At 43.6% G+C, this 22,680-nt stretch overlaps 1 protein-coding gene across 2 annotated transcripts in view; it reads right to left on the reverse strand.

Moving 5' to 3' along the window:
- Nucleotides 1–22,680, reverse strand: part of adamts6 (ADAM metallopeptidase with thrombospondin type 1 motif, 6) — a 106,216-nt gene that overhangs the window by 49,491 nt on the left and 34,045 nt on the right. For both annotated transcript variants that reach the window (XM_055208973.2, XM_055208972.2), the window contains 2 exons: nucleotides 22,145–22,286; nucleotides 8,545–8,652 (listed from right to left, as the gene is read on the reverse strand). In XM_055208973.2, coding sequence (XP_055064948.2) covers nucleotides 8,545–8,652; nucleotides 22,145–22,286 — 250 coding nt within the window. The remainder of the gene's footprint in view (nucleotides 1–8,544; nucleotides 8,653–22,144; nucleotides 22,287–22,680) is intronic.

The raw sequence follows: 22,680 nt of genomic DNA on the forward strand, positions 1-22,680 counted from the left end.
GAGAATGCATGTAAATCCCCTATTCTCTTCACCGAGGCCAATGCTAGTAGGGTCAGAGCCTTCATGGATAGAAGCTTCAGACTCGCAGACTGCAAAGGCTCGAACGGAGGACTCTGTAGCGCTTTCAGCACCATGGACAGGTCCCAGGGAGGAATAGAAGGAGGGCGCGAGGGGTTTAGCCTGCGAGCGCCTCTCAGGAATCTAATAACCAAATCATGCTGGCCCACTGATCTGCCGTTAATAAGTGAGTGATGCGCAGATATAGCGGCGATATCAACTTTAATAGTGGACGGTGACAGCCTACCATCTAACCTTTGTTGAAGATATAAAAGCACAATGTTAATAGGGCATTCTCTGGGGTCCTCGCGTTGCGAAGAGCACCAGGTGACGAAAAGGTTCCATTTTAACGCGTAAGCCCGTCTCGTGGACGGAGCTCGTGCCGCGTCAATAGTGTTAGATACCGCCTGGGGCAAATCACTTAAACCTTGCGCGCGCTCAACGACCAAACGTGGAGATTCCACAGGTCGGGGCGCGGGTGCCATAATGTGCCCCCTCCCTGAGAAAGAAGGTCCTTCCTCAGGGGAATCCGCCAGGGAGGGGCTGTCGCGAGGAGCATTAGTTCCGGAAACCAATTCCTGGTCGTCCAATATGGGGCGATCATTAAAAGGCTCTCCTCGTCCTGCCTGACTTTGCACAGTATCTGTGCTATTAAACTCACTGGGGGGAACGCATATTTGCGCATGCCCCGCGGCCAGCTGTGTGCCAACGCATCCACGCCGAGGCTGCCCTCGGTTAGTGAATAAAACAGGCGACAATGGGTATTGTTCGGTGACGCAAATAGGTCTATCTGCGCTCGACCGAATTTCCTCCAAATCAGCTGGACCGTCTGGGGGTGGAGTCGCCATTCGCCGGGGCGCGCCGCTCGGGAAAGCGCGTCTGCCGCTGTATTGAGCGAGCCCGGTATGTAAATGGCACGAAGGGACCTCAGATGCTTCTGACTCCAAAGGAGGAGACGACGAGCGAGATGCGACAGGTGACGAGAGCGCAAACCGCCTTGACGGTTGATATACGCTACGGTCGCAGTGTTGTCTGAGCGCACTAGTACATCCTTCCCTCGCAGCTCCTGAGCGAAGCGTACGAGTCCCAGATATACTGCCCATAACTCGCGGCAATTGATATGCCAATGCAACTGGGGTGCTGTCCACACCCCCGAAGCCGTGAGCTCGTCGTACGTGGCTCCCCAGCCCGTGTCGGAGGCATCTGTGTGCACAACAGCATGCCGGGAGACCTGTCTCATGGACACGCCGGCCCTGAGAAACGCGGGGTCTGACCACGGGGGGAATGTTAGGCGACACGCAGGTGTAATGGTTACACGATGAATGCCAGCGCGCCACGCTCTCCTCGGGACTCGATCGTGAAGCCAACGCTGAAGCGGTCTCAGATGGAGCAGCCCGAGCGGTGTCACGGCCGCTGCTGCTGCCATACGCCCCAGGAGTCTCTGAAATTGTTTCAGAGGGACCGCATTCTTCCCTCGGAATGAACCGAGGCAAGTCAGAATTGATTGGACGCGCTCTTCTGTTAAACGCGCCGATAAATCGATCGAGTCCAGTTCCATACCGAGAAAAGAGATCCTCTGCGTGGGGCAGAGTTTGCTCTTTTCCCAGTTGACCCAAAGACCCAAACGGGCGAGATGTTGAAGTGTTAGATCTCTGTGTTCGCACAGGGTCCGCCGAGAATGCGCTATTATAAGCCAATCGTCGAGGTAAGCCAGAATGCGAACACCGCTCTCTCTGAGGGGCTTTAACGCCGCCTCTACCACTTTCGTGAACACACGGGGAGAGAGAGACAGCCCGAACGGTAGTACTTTGTATTGGTATGCCCGCCCCTCGAACGCAAACCGGAGAAACGAGGGAGAATGGACACATGAAAGTACGCGTCTTTCAGGTCTATCGCTGCAAACCAATCTTGGGGGCGTATTGCACTGAAAATTTGTTTCGGTGTAATCATCCTGAAAGACCTCTTCTGAAGAGATTTGTTCAGGACACGCAAATCCAAAATCGGTCGTAACCCGCCGCCTGTCTTGGGTACTATGAAATACGGGCTGTAAAAACCCGATCTCATCTCGGTAAGAGGGATCGGCTCGATCGCGTCCTTCGCCAGCAGGACTCGACCTCTGCACGCAGTACATGTGCAACGGACGCTTTCACCGTGGTGAAACGTATGCCCGCAAATTTGGGAGTGTGCCGATTGAATTGAATTTCGTAACCGAGGCGGATCGTGCGTAAAACCCAACGAGACGGACTGGGAAGCTGAAGCCAAGCCCCCAGGGACCGTACGAGAGGAATTAACGGCACTACCGGTGTACCCGCGGCGGGGCAGCGAAGCGGGACAGGCGGGACTGCCGGTGCGTCTGCCGTGACAGCATAAGCATCTACAGTATGTGTGTGTGTGACACTGACCTGAGCCCGCTGAGGTAAACGGTCGTCCGGTCTCCTCAGCTGAGGACGCAGACTCCGAAGGGGTTGCTGGTGGTCCGGTCTCCGAAGGGGAGAGCTCGAACTCCTCAGAACACCCACTGGCGACAGAGGAGAGGGAGGAAGAGCATCTGACTGCCCGCTCACATCTCTCTCGATCCTCTGGAGACCTGGAGAAGGAATAGGAATGCACTCTTTTTGTGGTTTTGTGGGTGCCGGCTGAGAAGCCGGCGGAACAGAAACAAAACGAAACAAAAGATTTTCCACCCGGCCCTCTACCGGTGGAAGGAGCGGTGCCGTCACCGTCTCCCGTAGAGTGATCCCATCCAACTCCAGGTCGCCCGTCTCAGGGCCGCTTCGATTTCCGTTTGCCACGGGAAGCGGGTGGTGCGGGCGGGGCGGGCTGCCGACGGCTGTTCCCTCTCCGTGGTCTAGAAGACGTTCTAGCGGGGGGGGCGGAGGCAGCCGCCGGAGGGCGCCCTCGGCGAGGAGCAGACGGGGCCGCCGGCGCTGGGGGGCGAGATGCAGGTCGCTTGCGCCGGGGCATGATCTGAGCGATCGCTTCCGTCTGCTTCTGGGCGGCGGAGAACTGCTGGGCAAACGACTCCACCGACTCGCCGAACAGGCCTGCCTGGGATACGGGCGCATCCAAGAACTTGTTCTTTTCTGCATCCGTCATGTCAGCCAGACAGAGCCACAGATGGCGTTCCTGGACCACCATCGTGGACATCGCACGACCGATCGCCTGTGCCGTGACCTTCGTAGCACGGAGGGCCAGATCCGTAGCGGCCCGGAGCTCCGAAAGCACAGGCGAGTCGTGTCCTCCCTCGTGCAGATCTCTCAAGGCCTTGGCCTGGTGGACCTGCAGCAACGCCATAGCGTGCAGGGCTGAAGCCGCCTCTCCACATGCATGATAGGCAGCCCCCGTTAAACCGGAAGACTGTCTGCAAGCACGGGAGGGGAGGGCTGGGCGATCCTTCCAGGTGGAAGCGGTGGCCGGACACAATTGCATCACAACCGCACGCTCCACGGGGGGGATTCCCGTATAGCCCTTAGCGGCTCCATCGGTGAGGGAGGTGAGGGGGGAGGGCTGAAACGGCCGTAAACGGGTAGAATACGGCGACCTCCAGGTCCTGGTCAGCTCCTCGTGCACCTCGGGGAAGAAAGGTACTGGCGGAGAGGGTTGTGAAACCCGGGCAGCTCCAAAGAACCAATCATCCAGGCGGGACGACTCGGGCTGTGGGGGGTGAACCCACTCCAACCCGACGGTCTCCGCCGCTCGAGAGAGCACGGCCACCATCTCTGGATCGAAATCCGGCGTCACGACCCGTCCGGAAGGGGGGAGGACATCCAGATCCTCAGAGGTAGAGGGCCCACCCTCGGATGCTGCGGTCTCCGTGGACCCGGAGGGAGGCACGACAGATCCAACAGACATCGTAGAACACGACTCTGAAGTTTCCATCGGCGCATCAACCGGCTGTGGATGAGGAGGCTGAGAGGCAGAGGACGAATCCCCTGCCCGGTTCAGCACAGTGATGCGGAGATCATCCTTCGAGAGCTTCACAGCCGCACCGTGGCGGCGATCAGAGCTCGTCGGACGTGGGTTGCGTTTTTCCCGGAGGAAAGACAACCGTCTCCGCAAATCCACAAGGGACATGTTCTCGCAGTGAGAACACTTACCCCCAGCGAACGCTGCCTCAGCGTGCTCGATGCCCAAGCACGAAAGACAACGCTCGTGACCGTCCTTCGGACCCATATACTTCCCGCATCCAAGATCGCACGGACGAAAAGCCATCCTGAAAAGGACGCTAATGTCCGGATATACGAGAGAGTGGCTGCCTTTAACAAGGCACAAAGCTCTCTCGTATCACTCTTTTAGGGAAATTCACTCAGATGCTCAGTTGATGATGCGCACAGGGAAGGCAACGCACACACTAAACTCAAAACAAAAAAGATGCAGAGCCTGTGGAATACTGCGAAGCGTCCGCTGTGGTACTGCCAGTCCAACCAACTTCCGCAATCGATCCCAACAGAGTGAAGTAGCTTCTCAGTAGCAGATACTGCCGGCTTTCGAAGCGATAAAAAGCTGATTTCCCTATTTGCACGTGCGCCTTATATACGCACCTGGCGGGGCGGCGCCAGCATTATGCAAATATCTCAATGCCAAGTTCATTGGCGTTTTAGTAGTATTCGAAGCAGATTGGTCTCTCTAAGCGAGCTCCCAATTCGTCGGTCACGACGTGACGTCGTAGTGACCGACTGAAAGGGAACTTTCTTTTTCACTGAAGAAAGACAAACATCTTGGATGACATGGGGGTGAGTAAATTATCAGGATTTTTTTATGAAAGTGGAGTAATCCTTTAAAGCTCCCATAACACACGCTGTTTCTGCTCATCTCATGTTAATCTTGAATACTAGCATTACATCCTTACTATCCTCAAAGATTCTTTTATTTATAAAAGACAGCTTAGCCATAGCGAATATTTCCGTAAAAACCATAACACAAAGTCTTACTTACTGCATGCAACTCAAGACCCAAAGTTGGGACTTTTCAACGAAATCCAGCGTTAAAGAAACACACACGCAAAACTCCGCTGCTATCCCGGATAAACAAACTATATTCATTGTTTCCATACTTCTCCTTACAGCCAAAAACACACTTCTTCTCTTAATATAAATCAAAGCTGTCGCTTGAAATGACTTCTACTGTCCTCGATTCTCACTCTCCCGCTAATTGACGTGTGGGCATGATTTTCCGGGGGAAGTGCCCATAAAAGAAATGATACGTAAGGTCTACCCATGCTGCGTAAGATGTACCCAAAACTTTCCAAAACTTGTAGGAACCCTGGGAAAGTGCATTCGGCACAAAAAACTCTGTCCCAACTGCTTTTTCGACACTTTGCCTATGTTTAGCTTGAGGAATCCAACTCTTAAACTGTGTTAATAAGTCAGAATGCATGAAATACCATTTAAGGCTGCAATCTGACTCTATATCGCCATCTCTGTTCTAAACATAAAATTGCAGGTAACTATTTATTAAGTATTTATTAATTTATTAAAGCCATTCCATTTATGATTATATTCATGGGGAGAACCAGTTTATCGACACACATTCTGGAGGAAGGGCAAATTGGCATCTCCAATTCATTTTTTACGAAATTATCCACTTTGCTTGGGCAGTGCCTTTGTCATTGTACAATCTGGTCAAAAGAACGAATTAGTTCATAGCTGTGCATTATTATAATTAAATAATTATAAATAAAATAATTCAACAACTTAGAACGTCTGTCAGACAATAAAGCATTTAGCAGTGTTGTGTTGTAATACAGCTTAATACACACAATGAAGCAGAGAATCTGGTGTGTCCATTGTGTGTACAATAAACATAGTGAATCAGCACATCCCCTTTATATGACTGAAGCTAATTCAGTAGCATGTGCGGGGAACCTTTTCTCCCTATTTCCGTCTCAAACAAATCGTCTTTCTCATGTTGGCAGGTCCTCCATTCCATCACACGCTGGGGGAAAAATGGCTGACGTTCATTTTCCTTTGAAGCTAAGCCAGCCAGGGATGGACATAAGTATGCCACCCGCTAAAGTAAAACAGCGGCTCATCTAGGTTGTCCGAAACAATGCACATGAGCTCAGCGATAAATAGGTCCAATGGGCGAGTGGTAACGGAGATCGACAGATTGTGGTCCATCTTTATTGTCTCTCTTGAACCATAGTACAAGCAAAGACAATGGGTGCCATAATCCCTAATAAAACACTCTCTTTAACTCAGCTCGGCAGAAATATCTCGAACACTGCGTGCATGAGCGAATACTTTTTTCTGGTGTCATGAGAGCGGGCCAGGACCATCACAGCAGGGAGTGCCACACCCAGATCCATTCTCTTCCCAGGAGTCAATTTTCCCACATGGTAACAGAATTTGGAATGTAAAGAGTGGAACGCAAGAAACATTTAAAACTAAAATGTGTAATTTTCTGTGCACTTATAGTTTTTTATTCTGATGTTGTTCTTATGATTCAATAAATGGTTCACAGGGGTAAATAGCCTTATAGGGGGAAGATATCCACACCCTAATGTTTAGTTGTTAATCGCAAAACCCAAATTACTTCCCCAGACAGATGACAACTCCGTGCCGGATTCGCACCAAAGTCTGCGGTTCTGGTGCAGATACGGTGTGGGTCTGGCCCGAAGTTATCTGGTGTCTAGGTCGGAGTTGAGGTCTATTATATTTGTTAGAACCAATTATCTGTGATTTTCAGCTTATTTCTGTGCTTTTGGAGCAGTACTATAAGAAAACAAATGGCCAGGATAACTTTGAGATGAAATTGAGTTTTTGTATTTTATAGAGATAAAGTAATAAAGGTTTAAAACAACACAACGACAAAACTTTCATCAAACTGTCCCTTTAAAGGAACACGCTAACTTTAGCTTATTCACCGTATCCCCCAGAGTTAGATAAGTCCATACATACCTTTTTCAAATCACTCCGCCCAAGGAGCAGTGCTTTGCCTTTTGAGAATATAGTCCCAGTATGTATACGGTTAAAAGATGGCTGTGTCTCATATGACCTTGTTATTTGTACACGCTTTGACTATACAAATCAATACATATACACTCATCTAATGGATTATTAAGAACACCATACTAATACTGTGTTTGACCCAGTTTTGCCTTCAGAACTGCCTTAATCCTACGTGGCATTGATTCAACAAGGTGCTGAAAGCATTCATTACAAATGTTGGCCCATATTGATAGTATAGCATCTTGCAGGTGATGGAGATTTGTCGGATGCACATCCAGGGCATGAAGCTCCCATTCCACCACATCCCAAAGATGCTCTATTGGGTTGAGATCTGGGGACTGTGGGGGCCATTTTAGTACAGTAAACTCATTATCATGTTCAAGAAACCAATTTGAAATTATTAAGCTTTGTGAAAAGGTGCATTATCCTGCTGGAAGTAGCCATCAGAGGATGGGTACATTGTGGTCATAAAGGGATGGACATGGTCAGAAACAATGCTCAGGTAGGCCGTGGCATTTAAACGATGTACAATTGGCACTAAGGGGCCTAAAGTGTCCCAAGAAAACATCCCCCAAACCATTACGCCACCACCACCAGCCTGCACAGTGGTAAGAAGGCATGATGGATCCATGTTCTCATTCTGTTTACGCCAAATTCTGACTCTACCATCTGAATATCTCAACAGAAATCGAGACTCATCAGACCAGGCAACATTTTTCCAGTCTTCAACTGTCCAACTTTGATGAGCTCATGCAAATTGTAGCCTCTTTTCCTATTTGTAGTGTAGATGAGTGGTACCCGGTGAGGTCTTCTGCTGTTGTAGCCCATCTGCCTCAAGGTTGTGCGTGTTGTGGCTTCACAAATGCTTTGCTGCATACCTCGGTTGTAAAGAGTGGTTATTTCAGTCAAAGTTGCTCTTCGATCAGCTTGAATCAGTCGCCCCATTCTCCTCTGACCTCTAGCATCAACAAGGCATTTTCGCCCACAGGACTGTCGCATATTGGATGTTTTTCCCTTTTCACACCATTCTTTGTAAACCCTAGAAATGGTTCTGCATGAAAATCCCAGTAACTGAGCAGATTGTGAAATACTCAGACCGGCCCGTCTGGCACCAACAACCATGCCACACTCAAAATTGCTTAAATCACCTTTCTTTCCCATTCTGACATTCAGTTTGGAGTTCAGGAGATTGTCTTAAACAGGACCACATCCCTAAATGCATTGAAGCAACTGCCATGTGATTGGTTGATTAGATAATTGCAGGTGTTACTAATAATCCTTTAGATGAGTGTAAATAGGAAAATGTTGGCGTTATTTTGACACTAATTGGGAGCAGTATGCTAGCTGAAGCCATTTATTTCCAGTCTTTGTGCTAAGATAGGCTAGCGGTGGGTGCGTCAGACAAGGGGTATGTGTGGACTTGTCTGGCTCTGGGGGGTACGGTGAATGAGTTAAAGTCCCAAAAGGTCGGCGTGTTCTTTTAAGCTGGGAGAATGTATGACGCACTTCAGCTTTTAGTCATGGCAGATAGACTCACCCCTTTGTCAATGCTGCTGGTTTGACATATGGTCCCTTCTGCGGCTGGGATACTGTTGGTAACACAGCGATTACTTTTGCTAAGGCACCAGAGCTCTCTACACACTTCCTAGGAAAGAAGGCAAAAGCAAGTTGGTCAGAATATGTCAATTTCCGAACCATACCAGAAATATTTTTTTATAAAAAGAGTATACAGTTTGAACCTGTATACAAGCAAATATACAAATATATACAAGGTATATAAGCAAAACATACCTACAATTCAAAGTACCAAACTTTTGTTCCACTTAATACAAAATTAAAAGTGTTATAGTATAAGTTTATACAAATAAAATGTTATCTTTTTAGCATTATAATGAATAAAATTTTGCATTACAGAAAATGTTTTGCATCTATTTTTCTAGTCTAGATCTCTGTACTCTTGTTCAGTAGCACAAACAGGATTTTCTAGAATGCAACCATCTTTACTCGTTACGTCATATATCAACTGGAATGATAACCTTTGCTTTTCACATGCACCAAATAAACTATGTTGAGGACTTAAGGTTGTTGGAAGAAATACTGCTTTCTGAAGTGTAGCTTTGTAGAACCTTGCATTAGATTTCCTTTCAAAGTACCCTGGGCTCTCTTTAAAGGCCAAACTTCACAGGATTTACAGGATAGAGAAGTGCCCCATGAAAAAGAGTTACGATCGGGAGCAGTTGACCCGGGGTCAGTAAATAAGACTCAGCTGCCAAGCCCATCCAGATTAAATAAAGCGGCAAACTGCCACTCTCAGGCTGGTTTTAATAAGGTTTCCTGCTGGCTCTGTCTAAATCCCCGTGCTGAGAAGGTCAGAGGTGTATAAGCTTGACCAACAGGACCCATGCACTGACCGGCTTAAGCCGAGAGTGCAGGCAGTAATAAAAATGGGCAAACTTATCTTTAAAGGACAAGTTCGGTATTTTACACTTAAAGCTCGGTTTTCAGATTGTTTATGATGAAATAGAACGGTTTTGACTGAAATTTGGACATATGATGCTGGCCCGAGAATTTTCGGGTGTTTGTTGTATCACCTCCGACCTCTACAATGGCTGCATAGGTGCACAGGAACAATCCTTCCTAAAATGCATGAAACTTTCGTGTACAAAGACGTGAAACTCACACGAGTGGTCAGGGGTGTTCACTGATATGCTCACACAAAAATCGCTCCAAAATACGCATTCCAACAGGTTTTATCATAGTTTTTGTCCAACTCCATTGACTTAGATGTGCTGTGAGGTATGGTATTACTCCGCGCCGGGAACATTGTTTGTATTCTTGCAATTGGCAAAGGCGGATTATCGCCACCAACTGGGCTGGAGTGTCTATTATTCAAGCTCTCAACGGAAAAATGTATGGGTTTGGAAAAATAGGTCCACAAGTTTACAACGAATGGTAAAACACTTGTTGGAAAGCATCTTTTGCAGCGATTTTTGTGTGAGCATATCAGTGAACACCCCTGACCACTCGGTGAGTTTCACGTCTTTGTAAACGAAAGTTTAATGCATTTTAGGAAGGATTGTTTCAGTACACCTATGCAGCCACTGTAGAAGTGGGGGCTGATACAACAGAAACCGAAAATTCTCGGGCCAGCATCATATGTCCAAATTTCAGTCAAAACCGTTCTATTTCATCATAAACAATCTGAAAACAGGGCTTTAAGTGTAAAATACAGAACTTGTCCTTTAACCAAAGTAATAATCACTAATAAATCTCAGTTTTTATATTATTCAAGCCACTTCTCGTTCAAGCCTTAATGAGGTTTTCTGTAGTGCTGTTTAAGCCAATGGTGTGGAATAATCAGTGTTGGGAAAAGTTACTTTTAAAAGTAATCCATTACAATATTAAGTTACTCCCTAATAAAATAACTAAAAGTTACTTTTGCGTTACTTTTTCTTACTTGGCTGAGCCTTGATCTCTGTCAGGCCTTGCAGATGTTTTTTATGACAGAGAAGTTCTGCATTTAGAAATTGCATTTTTCGCAAAAATGTCAAGCTCTGACCTGCCATTTTTGTTTCTCACTCAAACTGTTCCCACTTAAAGGAATAGCCAAATTTCTTAAAAGAAAAATCCAGATAATTTACTCACCACCATGTCATCCAAAATGTTGATGTCTTTCTTTGTTCAGTCGAGAAGAAATTATGTTTTTTGAGGAAAACATTGCAGGATTTTTCTCATTTTAATGGACTTTATATGGACTTTTATTTACTTTGTCATTTTGACAAGAAAAAAATGCACTTTTAAACCACAACTTTTCGTCTAGGTCCGGTCCAGCGCGACCTAACGTAAATGCGTAGTGACGTAGGGAGGTCATGTGTTACATATATAAAACGCGCATTTGCGGATCATCTTAAACAATAAACTGACACAAAGACATTAATTAGTATCAGTTGACATACAACAACGTCGGAACGGTCCTCTTTCAACACATTTGTCAACACTGGGGCGGAGTTTCGCGTTCGTCCTCTGTGACCTCTTGACGTCATGACGTATTGCGTGAGGTCACGCTGACGCTTTCAGGACCGGACCTAGACGAGAAATTGTGCTTTAAAAGTGTATTTTTTATTGTCAAAAATGACAATCGTTTCACTAGATAAGACCCTTATGCCTCGTTTGGGATCATTTATAGTCCTTTGAAAGGAGAAAAATCCTGCAATGTTTTCCTCAAAAAACATAATTTCTTCTCGACTGAACAAAGAAAGACATCAACATTTTGAATGACATGGTGGTGAGTAAATTATCTGGAGTTTTCTTTTAAGAAAATTTACTATTCCTTTAAGTGCGCACGCACAGTGCGCGTAATTCTATGTGACTACGTTCAGATTAATTCAGTACATTATTTTTTTATCGAATTAATTAAACTGAAAAGTAACTCACATTACTTTTTAAAAAATTAACTCAAATATTAATGTGTACATTTATAAAGTAATGCGTTACTTTACTCGTTACTTCAGAAAAGTAATATTTTTACGTAATGCACGTTACTTGTAATGCATTACCCCCAACACTGGGAATAATAGTATAAAGAACACAATGCCACAATGCTAGGATGTTGCAGGTAGTAGCTATGGTGGAAAGCCCGATTTGATTTATACTTCTGCATTGAGTGTATGGTGCACCCTAAGGGGCTGATCACACCAAAAGCGTTAATGGCAGTTGCCTTTTTTGAATTATATTCTATGGGCAGGGATCGTTTGCGTGCTGTTTATGCGTGCAGAGCGCCTTGCGGTTTTTGCCGCCAGCCGCAGCAAACGTTTGAACACATTAAATGTCTTGTCCTTATCTTATCACAAGATGTATTGTTAACACATTCGTTTTAAGAGTGCACCCTCTTTCTCCATGAAGACCCTCAGGATCACAGCTCGTTTCCTAAAAAAGAGGAATAAAATCCCACTTGACAATATATGACAGCATTCCATGAAGGATTGAAACTCTTGTGATGCCAAAAGGTAGTCTTACTCCTTATTAGGTGTTTGATATTAATATTTAGGGTTTCGAGCACGAAGTGCTGAAAACCTATTGTATTTGTCTGTTTTATTATTATTAGGGTTTCGAGCACGAAGTGCTGAAAACCTATTGTATTTGTCTGTTTTATTATTATTATTATTATTAGGGTTTCGAGCACGAAGTGCTGAAAACCTATTGTATTTGTCTGTTTTATTATTATTATTTTTCCACGGTAAAACGCGTTGCCCAGCCCAAACCGTAAGTCGTAGAAACTTGCCACTTGGTCAACTGGTTGTATATTAGCAGGCTACTCAGATACAGTGAATCAGCCAAATCGGCCCATAGGTGGCGCTATAGCAATGCCCGACGCGTTGGTGCTCATAACTCCTAAACCGGACATCAGACAGTCAAGTGTTTGGTATCATTGTAATCCCTGGTTCCAAACTTAAAAAATTTATATCTCCGATTTTATTTCCGTCATAAAAATTTTTCTGTATTTTCGATTTTGTCGAAAAAAATAAAAACGAACTAGTCCTAGGTTTTTCGCTCGATCAGAATCGTTCCAGTGCTAAAATGTTCCTTGGAGTTCGAATATCAATAATTATTAAAAAAAAGTTGAACTTTCGACTCACGGTTGATATGCCAAGCCCAAACGTCTGAAGTGTGCGCAGCCAATTGGACTTTTTTGGCTATAACTGGGGACAGAAATGAAGTATCAACACGACACTTGGTATTTGTGATGACAGTCATGGCTTGAGGTTGCGTGCCTCGTTTCGTCACAGCGCCACCTAGTGGCCAGACAAATCATGTAAATGCTTATAACTTAGGCTGAGTTTGACGTATTTTCATGGGACTTTTTTACTAAGAGTTTTGAATTGTTGCCGAGTCCAACGATACCAAACATGCCAGGTTTCGCCTTACGGTTAGCCCTGCACAGCAAAATAGCGCTTAAAAAACATGCGTGAATAACTCCGCTAGGGTTATTCCGATCGACTCGAAATAACCATAGGAAGAAATTAACTTGAACTTCTGAACAAAAAGTTCTATTGGTGTTATGTTAAAATTTCCATCAGAAATGGCCGAAAATTGCAAAGAACGAAAAATTACATTCATTTTTTGTGTTTTTTAGATATAAATGCTTATAACTCTGCAACGAAATGACATTTTTTCACCAAATTTGATACGCTGATGTCTGAGCAGAGTCTGAGGCAATATAAAAAAAAATGGTATGCCTGCACCACTAGTTGGCCTCATAATTGAACAAAACCTTTGACATTGAGTAAGCCCAATGGTCATACAACTGTTTCTTTACTAAACTAAAGTGAATAGCCGTGATTCTAGCTACAAGTAACACAGTCATGACCTGAGGTTGCATGCACGAGTCTGTCTTAGCGCCACCTAGTGGTTATTTGTTTTTTTCACTTAAAAATACTGCAACCTTACATCTAAAATCATGAGTCATCATGGATAATGTCTTTCATGGCTTTGAGTATAATCATTGGTGGATTGCAATTCAGTCACTAGCAACCAATGAGAATACCCTAGCAACCATTTAACAAGAGCTGTATCTCTGTATCAGAACATCGTAGAGACATGGGGTTCGGCTCTTTTGACTCATTAACACTATTTTAACATTTTGTGACCCAAGTTTTACCACTGCAAGCACCACAAACATTTCCTTCAGTGTTCTGTTTGTCAATGTTCTGTGAGAAGAGAGGGAGACATTTCACTGAATGATAACACCTTTTTTGCTGATAACTTTGAACACGTGTGTCTGGTAGCTGCGAATGACTTCACATTAAGGACGTGACATGTTTGTCCTATAGGTGCACGCGTGTTTAAGCATACATAGTCTGTATGAACCGTTTCTGACCACCTCTTTTGTTTTTGTGGATGCTGGATCAGCCTGGTCGATGATGTCTGACGTCTTTGACGTGCTTTAATGCTCGAAACCCGGTAAATGCTGCTTGCAGCTTTAATTAGGGTTTCTAGCACGAAGTGCTGAAAACCTATAGTATTTGTCTGTTTTATTATTATTATTTTTCCACGGTAAAACGCGTTGCCCAGCCCAAACCGTAAGTCGTAGAAACTTGCCACTTGGTCAACTGGTTGTATATTAGCAGGCTACTCAGATACAGTGAATCAGCCAAATCGGCCCATAGGTGGCGCTATAGCAATGCCCGACGCGTTGGGGCTCATAACTCCTAAACCGGACATCAGACAGTCAAGTGTTTGGTATCATTGTAATCCCTGGTTCCAAACTTAAAAAATGTATATCTCCGATTTTATTTCCGTCATAAAATTTTTTCTGTATTTTCGATTTTGTCGAAAAAAATAAAAACGAACTAGTCCTAGGTTTTTCGCTCGATCAGAATCGTTCCAGTGCTAAAATGTTCCTTGGAGTTCAAATATCAATAATTATTAAAAAAAAGTTGAACTTTCGACTCACGGTTGATATGCCAAGCCCAAACGTCTGAAGTGTGCGCAGCCAATTGGACTTTTTTGTCTATAACTGGGGACAGAAATGAAGTATCAACACGACACTTGGTATTTGAGATGACAGTCATGGCTTGAGGTTGCGTGCCTCGTTTCGTCACAGCGCCACCTAGTGGCCAGACAAATCATGTAAATGCTTATAACTTAGGCTGAGTTTGACGTATTTTCATGGGACTTTTTTACTAAGAGTTTTGAATTGTTGCCGAGTCCAACGATACCAAACATGCCAGGTTTCGCCTTACGGTTAGCCCTGCACAGCAAAATAGCGCTTAAAAAACATGTGCAAATAACTCCGCGAGGGTTTTTCCGATCGTCTCGAAATAACAATAGGAAGTAATTTACTTTAACTTCTGAACAAAAAATTCTATTGGTGTTATGTTCAAATTTCCATCAGAAATGGCCGAAAATTGCAAAAAACGAAAAATTACATTCATTTTTTGTGTTTTTTAGATATAAATGCTTATAACTCTGCAACGAAATGACATTTTTTGACCAAATTTGATACGCTGATGTCTGAGCATAGTCTGAGGCAATACAAAAAAAATGGTATGCCTGCACCACTAGTTGGCCTCATAATTGAACAAAACCTTTGATATTGAGTAAGCCCAATGGTCATACAACTGTTTCTTTACTAAACTAAAGTGAATAGCCGTGATTCTAGCTACAAGTAACACAGTCATGACTTGAGGTTGCATGCACTAGTCTGTCATAGTGCCACCTAGTGGTTATTTGTTTTTTTCACTTAAAAATACTGCAAAATTACATCTAAAATCATGAGTCATCATGGATAATGTCTTTCATGGCTTTGAGTATAATCATTGGTGGATTGCAATTCACTCACTAGCAACCAATAAGAATACCCTAGCAACCATTTAACAAGAGCTGTATCTCTGTATCAGAACATCGTAGAGACATGGGGTTCGGCTCTTTTGACTCATTAACACTATTTTAACATATTGTGACCCAAGTTTTACCACTGCAAGCACCACAAACATTTCCTTGAGTGTTCTGTTTGTCAATGTTCCGTGAGAAGAGAGGGAGACATTTCACTGAATGATAACACCTTTTTTGCTGACAACTTTGAACACGTGTGTCTGGTAGCTGCGAATGACTTCACATTAAGGACGTGACATGTTTGTCCTATAGGTGTACGCGTGTTTAAGCATACATAGTCTGTATGAACCGTTTCTGACCACCTCTTTTGTTTTTGTGGATGCTGGAACAGCCTGGTCGACGATGTCTGACGACTTTGACGTGCTTTAATGCTCGAAACCCGGTAAATGCTGCTTGCAGCTTTAATTATTATTATTATTATTATTATTATTATTTTTCCGCCATAAAACGCGTCGCCCAGCACAAACCGTAAGTCGTAGAAACTTGCCACTTGGTCAACTGGTTGTATATCAGCTCGCTACTCAGATACAGTGAATCAGCCAAATCGGCCCATAGGTGGCGCTATAGCAATGCCCGACGCGTTGGGGCTCATAACTCCTAAACCGGACATCAGACACTCAAGTATTTGGTACCATTGTAATCCCTGGCTCCAAACTTAAAAAATGTATATCTCCGATTTCATTTCCGGTATGCAAATTTTTCGCTAATTTGCATAATATGCATTTCTAGCCAAAATGAACTAGTCCTAGGTTTTTCGCCCGATCGGAATCGTTCCAACGCAGGAGAAATCTGTGGAGTGAGTAGGTAAATAATTATCGAACAGAATTTGAAATTTTGCTTCAGGGTCACTAAGAGGCGCCAAAACTCCATACAGGAAGTAGCCTATCGTCACGTAAATGGATATAACTCGTGAACGGTTTGAGATATCTTAACGAGGTTTGGTACACATGTGTACCAGCTAACTCCGGTGTGACAGTAAAAAAGATGCAGATTTTGGCCACTAGGTGGCGCTATAACAGGCTTTAGCTCGGGAATGGCTATTACTACACAACCGTTAGCCCGATACACTTAATATTTGCTATGGTGTGTCTTTGTGCAATGTACCATGAGGGTCTGGAAGGACATTGGCGTATCTCCAAAAACATGGCCATCATCGGCCAATGAAATTTGAGGACTGATTTGACAGGGTTAACGAAGGTCGATCGGAACGAAACGCACTGTGCTTCTTCGTGTACTGCTCATGAAGGTCTGTAAGAATTACGGTGTCATTTGGCCACTAGGGGGCGTAATACCATATTTCGGTGCCTGTATCACGTGACGTTTGACATACACACACAAACATGACATCATATGATAGATCTGCCCATGGTGAACAACTTTGCCTCTTAAAGCATTGCTGTCAATCAAACGGTTCGTGAGTTATTGGTGATAACCTTCAAATCCTACTTTTGCGAACTACTCCTAGGTTTTTTGCCCGATCGGAATCGTTCCAATGCAGGAGAAATCTGTGGAGTGAGTAGGTAAATAATTATCAAACAGATTTTGAAATTTCGCTTCAGGGTCACTAAGGGGCGCCAAAGCTCCATACAGGAAGTAGCCTATCGTCCCTAAAATGGATATAACTCGTGAACCGTTTGAGATATCCTAACGAGGTTTTGTACACATATGTACCAGCTCACTCCGGGATCACAGTAAAAAAGATGCGGATTTTGGCCACTAGGTGGCGCTGTAACAGGCTTGAGATCGGGAATGGCTATTACTACACAACCGTTAGCCCGATACACTTAATATTTTGTATTGTATGTCTTTGTGCAATGTACCATGAGGGTCTAGAAGGACATTGGCGTATCTTCAAAAACATGTCCGTCATCAGCCAATGAAGGTTGAGGACTAATTTGACAGGGTTAACAAAGGTCGATCGGAACGAAACGCACTGTGCTTCTTTGTGTACTGCTCCTGAAGGTCTGTAAGAATTAAGGTGTCATTTGGCCACTAGGGGGCGTAATAACATATTTCGGTGCCTGTATCACGTGACGTTTGACATACAAACACAAACATGACATCATATGATAGATCTGCCCATGGTGAACAACTTTCCTCTTGAAGCGTTGCTGTCAATCAAACGGTTCGTGAGTTATTGGTGATAACTCCTATAGGTCCTATAGGTGCACGTGTGTTTAAGCATACATAGTCTGTATGAACCGTTTCTTACCATCTCTTTCGTTTTTGTGGATGCTGGATCAGCCTGGTCGACGACGTGTGACATCTTTGACGTGCCTTAATGCTCGAAACCCGGCAAATGCTGCTTGCAGCTTTAATTATTATTTATTATTTTTCCACGCTAAAACGCATTGCCCAGCCCAAACCGTAAGTCGTAGAAACTTGCCACTTGGTCATCTGGTTGTATATTAGCAGGCTACTCAGATACAGTGAATCAGCCAAATCGGCCCATAGGTGGCGCTACAGCAATGCCCGACGCGTTGGGCTTCATAACTCCTAAACCGGATATCTGACACTCAAGTGTTTGGTATCATTGTAATCCCTGGCTCCAAACTTAAAAAATGTATATCTCCGATTTCATTTCCGGTATGCAAAATTTTCCGCTAATTTGCATAATATGCATTTCAAGCCAAAACGAACTAGTCCTAGGTTTTTCGCCCGATCGGAATCGTTCCAACGCAGGAGAAATCTGTGGAGTGAGTAGGTAAATAATTATCGAACAGAATTTGAAATTCCGCTTCAGGGTCACTAGGGGGCGCCAAAACTCCATACAGGAAGTAGCCTATCGTCACTGAAATGGCTATAACTCGTGAACGGTTTGAGATATCTTAACGAGGTTTGGTACACATATGTACCAGCTCACTCCGGGATCACAGTAAAAAAGATGCGGATTTTGGCCACTAGGTGGCGCTGTAACAGGCTTGAGATCGGGAATGGCTATTACTACACAACCGTTAGCCCGATACACTTAATATTTTGTATTGTATGTCTTTGTGCAATGTACCATGAGGGTCTAGAAGGACATTGGCGTATCTTCAAAAACATGGCCGTCGTCGGCCAATGAAGGTTGAGGACTGATTTGACAGGGTTAACAAAGGTCGATCGGAACGAAACGCACTGTGCTTCTTTGTGTACTGCTCCTGAAGGCCTGTAAGAATTTTGGTGTCATTTGGCCACTAGGGGGCGTAATACCGTATTTCGGTGCCTGTATCACGTGACGTTTGACGTACACAAACAAACATGACATCATATGATAGATCGGCTCATGACGAAAAACTTTGCCTCTGGAAGCGTTGCTGTCAATCAAACGGTTTGTGAGTTATTGGCGATAACGTTCAAACATACTTTTGCGAACTAGTCCTTGGTTTTTCGCCCGATCTGAACCTAACCAAGGCTGATTGATTCTGTGGAGTGTGACTATAAATAATTATCAAAAAAAATTTGAAATTTACATTCAATCACGCAAGGAGTGGCCAAAAACCAAACTGGGCGGAGCTTAAAACATTAAAACAGCCATAACTCAAGAGTCGTTTGAGATATCATCACGGGGCTTGAATCATATTTGTAGGCCATCGGTCTAAGGCCGTGATATAAAAAGCTCGCCGATCGGACACTAGATGGCGCTATAACGGGGAAAATGGCACTAAATACTGTGATTATGCAATGGTTACAACTTTCACGCCTATAATTTTATCTGTGGTCAAGAGATTTTCATGGGAGTTGTTTTTTTTATCATCCTGAATTGTTTCCAAGTCCTACGGTACCAAACATACCAGGTTTTGCCTTACGGTTAGTTCTGCACTGCAAAAACTGTGCTTACAAAACATGCGTGAATAACTCCGCGAGGGTTATTCCGATCGACTCGAAAACACCATAGGAAGAAATTAACTTTACTTTCTGAACAAAAAACTCTATTGGCGTTATGTTAAAATTTCCATCAGAAATGGCCGAAAATTGCAAAAAACGAAAAATTACATTCATTTTTTGTGTTTTCTACACATAAATGGTTATAACTCCGCTATGAAATGACATTTTTCTACCAGATTTGATATGCTGATGTCTGAGCAGAGTCTGAGGCAATACAAAGAAAATTGTTTGCCTACACCACTAGTTGGCCTCATAATTGAACAAAACCTTTGACATTGAGTAAGACTAATGGTCATACAATTGTTTCTTCACTAAACTAAAGTGAATAGCCATGATACTAGCTACATGTAACACAGTCATGACCCGAGGTTACATGCACGAGTTTGACATAGCGCCACCTAGTGGTTATTTGTTATTTTCACTTAAAAATACTGCAACCTTACATCTAAAATCATGAGTCATCATAGATTGTGCCTTTCATGGCTTTGAGTATAATCATTGGTGGATTGCAGTTCACTCCCTAGCAACCAATGAGAATACCCTAGCAACCATTTAGCAAGAGCTGTATCTCAGTATCAGAACATCTTAGAGACATGGGGTTCGGCTATGACGACAACTATGAACAAGTGTGTCTGGTAGCTTACTTTTCATCATTTATTTTGTACAATGCAGCAAATCTACTCAGGCATGCCCTTAAAGGTCATAAGATCCCAAATCGCTTGAACCCAGGCGAATGACTTCACATTAAGCACGTGACATGTTTGTCCTATAGGTGCACGTGTGTTTAAGCATACATAGTCTGTATGAACTGTTTCTGACCATCTCTTTCGTTTTTGTGGATGCTGGATCAGCCTGGTCGACGACGTCTGAAATCTTTGATGTGCTGTCCACTGTAAGTCTTTGCGGTCTGCTGCGCTGCTGTTTGTGTCGTATATGCACGTCCGCAGTCTGTTTGAACCATTGATTACCATACCACGACTCAATGGCCTTTTAGTTAAACTAAACACAGCCATTTCTGAATTGTATGTTTCCGTATAAATCTGAATAACTTATTCTCGTTAACAAATTATCCTTATAACTTCACATTAAGGACATTACATGTTTGTCTTATAGGTGCACATGTGTGTAAGCATAAATAGTCTGTATGATCCGTTTTTGACCATCTCTTTCGTTTTTCTGGAGCGAGGTGGTCTATCATTCATTGTGTCTGTATTCGGGTGCAACTCCTCAGCCTGGTAATCGACGTCTGACGTTTTTGACGTGCTTTAATGCTCGAAACCCGGCAATTGCTGCTTGCAGCTATATTTATTTTTAGATTTCTAATTTTCCTCCACCCCCTAGGTCTGTGTTTATTTCTGGGTAAAGTTTTTTCCAAAACCAATTTCGAACCCCTGGTGCACTGGTGCGGTTATAATTCTCCAGCGGCACGTCTTAAACAGATGCCTGGCGGAAAAAGAAGATTGTCAGAATCCACTAACACTACACGCTGTATTAAATTCGAGCCAAGGGAATGCGAAACTTTTCTTTACACGACCGTCTTCCATGCTGATCTATACCACAGTTATGAGCTTATGAGAGAAATTACAGGGTTCTTGTTTTGGCCCACGTTCATCCACCGTCGGATATATCTCTCAATGAAACAAAAGAAGCCTGTAATCTCGGGTAATTTAATTCTGTTCTGGTGCAGAAAGCAAAGCCACATATTTGTACTAAGTGGAACACCGTCTCTTATTGTTCATTAATTTTCCTGGCTTCATTCGCACGCCGCCTGGTTCTTTCTGCTTTCCATTGTCAGTTTATTTGCTTAAGTTGTTATTCTTTGGGGAAAATCATTATCATTTCCAAAAGTCTGGGGATTCGGCGGTTGAACGAAGAAACCTCAAGTATGGCCTCAGTCTGAAAGATATGTGGAGGAACTTCAAACGCTTCTTGACAAAGCTCATCTCAGGTGCTGATGAAACAATGATGGTTAATTTTAGAATCTTTTGACGTGGTGTACTGAGGGAATGTCAACTTGGCCGATGTTCCCTGAATCCTCAGAGAAAGTCTGATTGTTATTACCATTTCTCAAAGATCCCAAAAGTTCTTTACAATCAGGGCGAGTGTTTTAACAACAAAAATAATACTGGCGTAAGAACAATGAAGCAGTATAACAGACAGAACAACAAGCAACAGTACTATCTGCAAGATAAACATAATTGTTTTAAAGAAATTTGCCATATTAATAATTTCCATTTTTATTTTTAAAGAGCACCTATTTCATTGCTAGAAAACAACGTTATTTTGTGTATTTGGTATAATACAATCTGTTCACGTGGTTTAAAAAAAACCTTTATTTTCCACATACCGTACATTTTTGTAGCTCAAGGTTTCACTATCTTCTGAAACGCACAGATTTTGTTGTGTCCGAATACCTTTGAATACCTCGGAAATGTGACGCCCCTTACCATGTTTGAAAGATTCGGTTGCTAACAGGAGTTAACGTACAGGCTGTGGAGGAATTATGATAATGTCGGTGTTGTCTACATCACCAATCCCAGGAAGTAAACTGTTGCCTACAATCTATGTGTTTGCTGTAGTCCAAGAAAAGAGATTTACGTTGGAGACGATAACTCGCATCATCGTTTACTTTGGGGTTTGTACCTTTTGCATATCGTTAACATGTACTAATACACACTTAAACACCACAGGAAATGTACAATAATGAATCAGATAATTGGTGCTCTTTAAAAAAAAATATTTTGTGTCAGAAAAAAACATTCAGATTTGTAAAGAATTGCAATTGGTGAACCCAATAAGGCCAAATTCTTGTAGATTTAGCCACCGCATGTCATTGATGCAGGAGAGTACGGTATATACAGTAGCAGCTTTCTTACCCCATACTTGCACTGCCGAGAGGAGGCGCCATACTGAAAACGACACTGTTCATCTGCATCGTACACCTGCCCTGGAGCCACAGTGGGGTACAGGAAGTCTCGTTTTGGAGGTTCATTGTCCAGACACGTTCCCCGACCTGAGCTGTCAAAAAACAAACCTTCAATGGGATTGGCTTCAATATACCGTGCTTTCCTATGTGTCCACATGTTAAAAAGACTCAAGAGAGAAAAAGTGTTGTTATGACAAAATCATTACATACACAGAAAAGTAAGAAGTCATTCGATAGCTTTTTTGCTCATATGTGACCCATGCCTGTCTCTTTGAATGACGATTCATGCGGTTACATACTTTTCTCCTACCACCCCCCTCAATACCATTCAAATTTGCATCTGATTGTCCTTAATTGTATTGATTAAGGTGTTTACATGAAGGCTTTTCAATACGATTGAGCCATTAAGGGGCGGGGCCAAAACGCGATCGTCAGTTGGTTCTTGTCACACCTGTGCTTGCGGCATTCTGAAAAGTTGAAATGTTT

The sequence above is a fragment of the Misgurnus anguillicaudatus genome, chromosome 12 (genome assembly GCF_027580225.2).
Source record: "Misgurnus anguillicaudatus chromosome 12, ASM2758022v2, whole genome shotgun sequence".
Taxonomy (NCBI): Eukaryota; Metazoa; Chordata; class Actinopteri; order Cypriniformes; family Cobitidae; genus Misgurnus; species Misgurnus anguillicaudatus.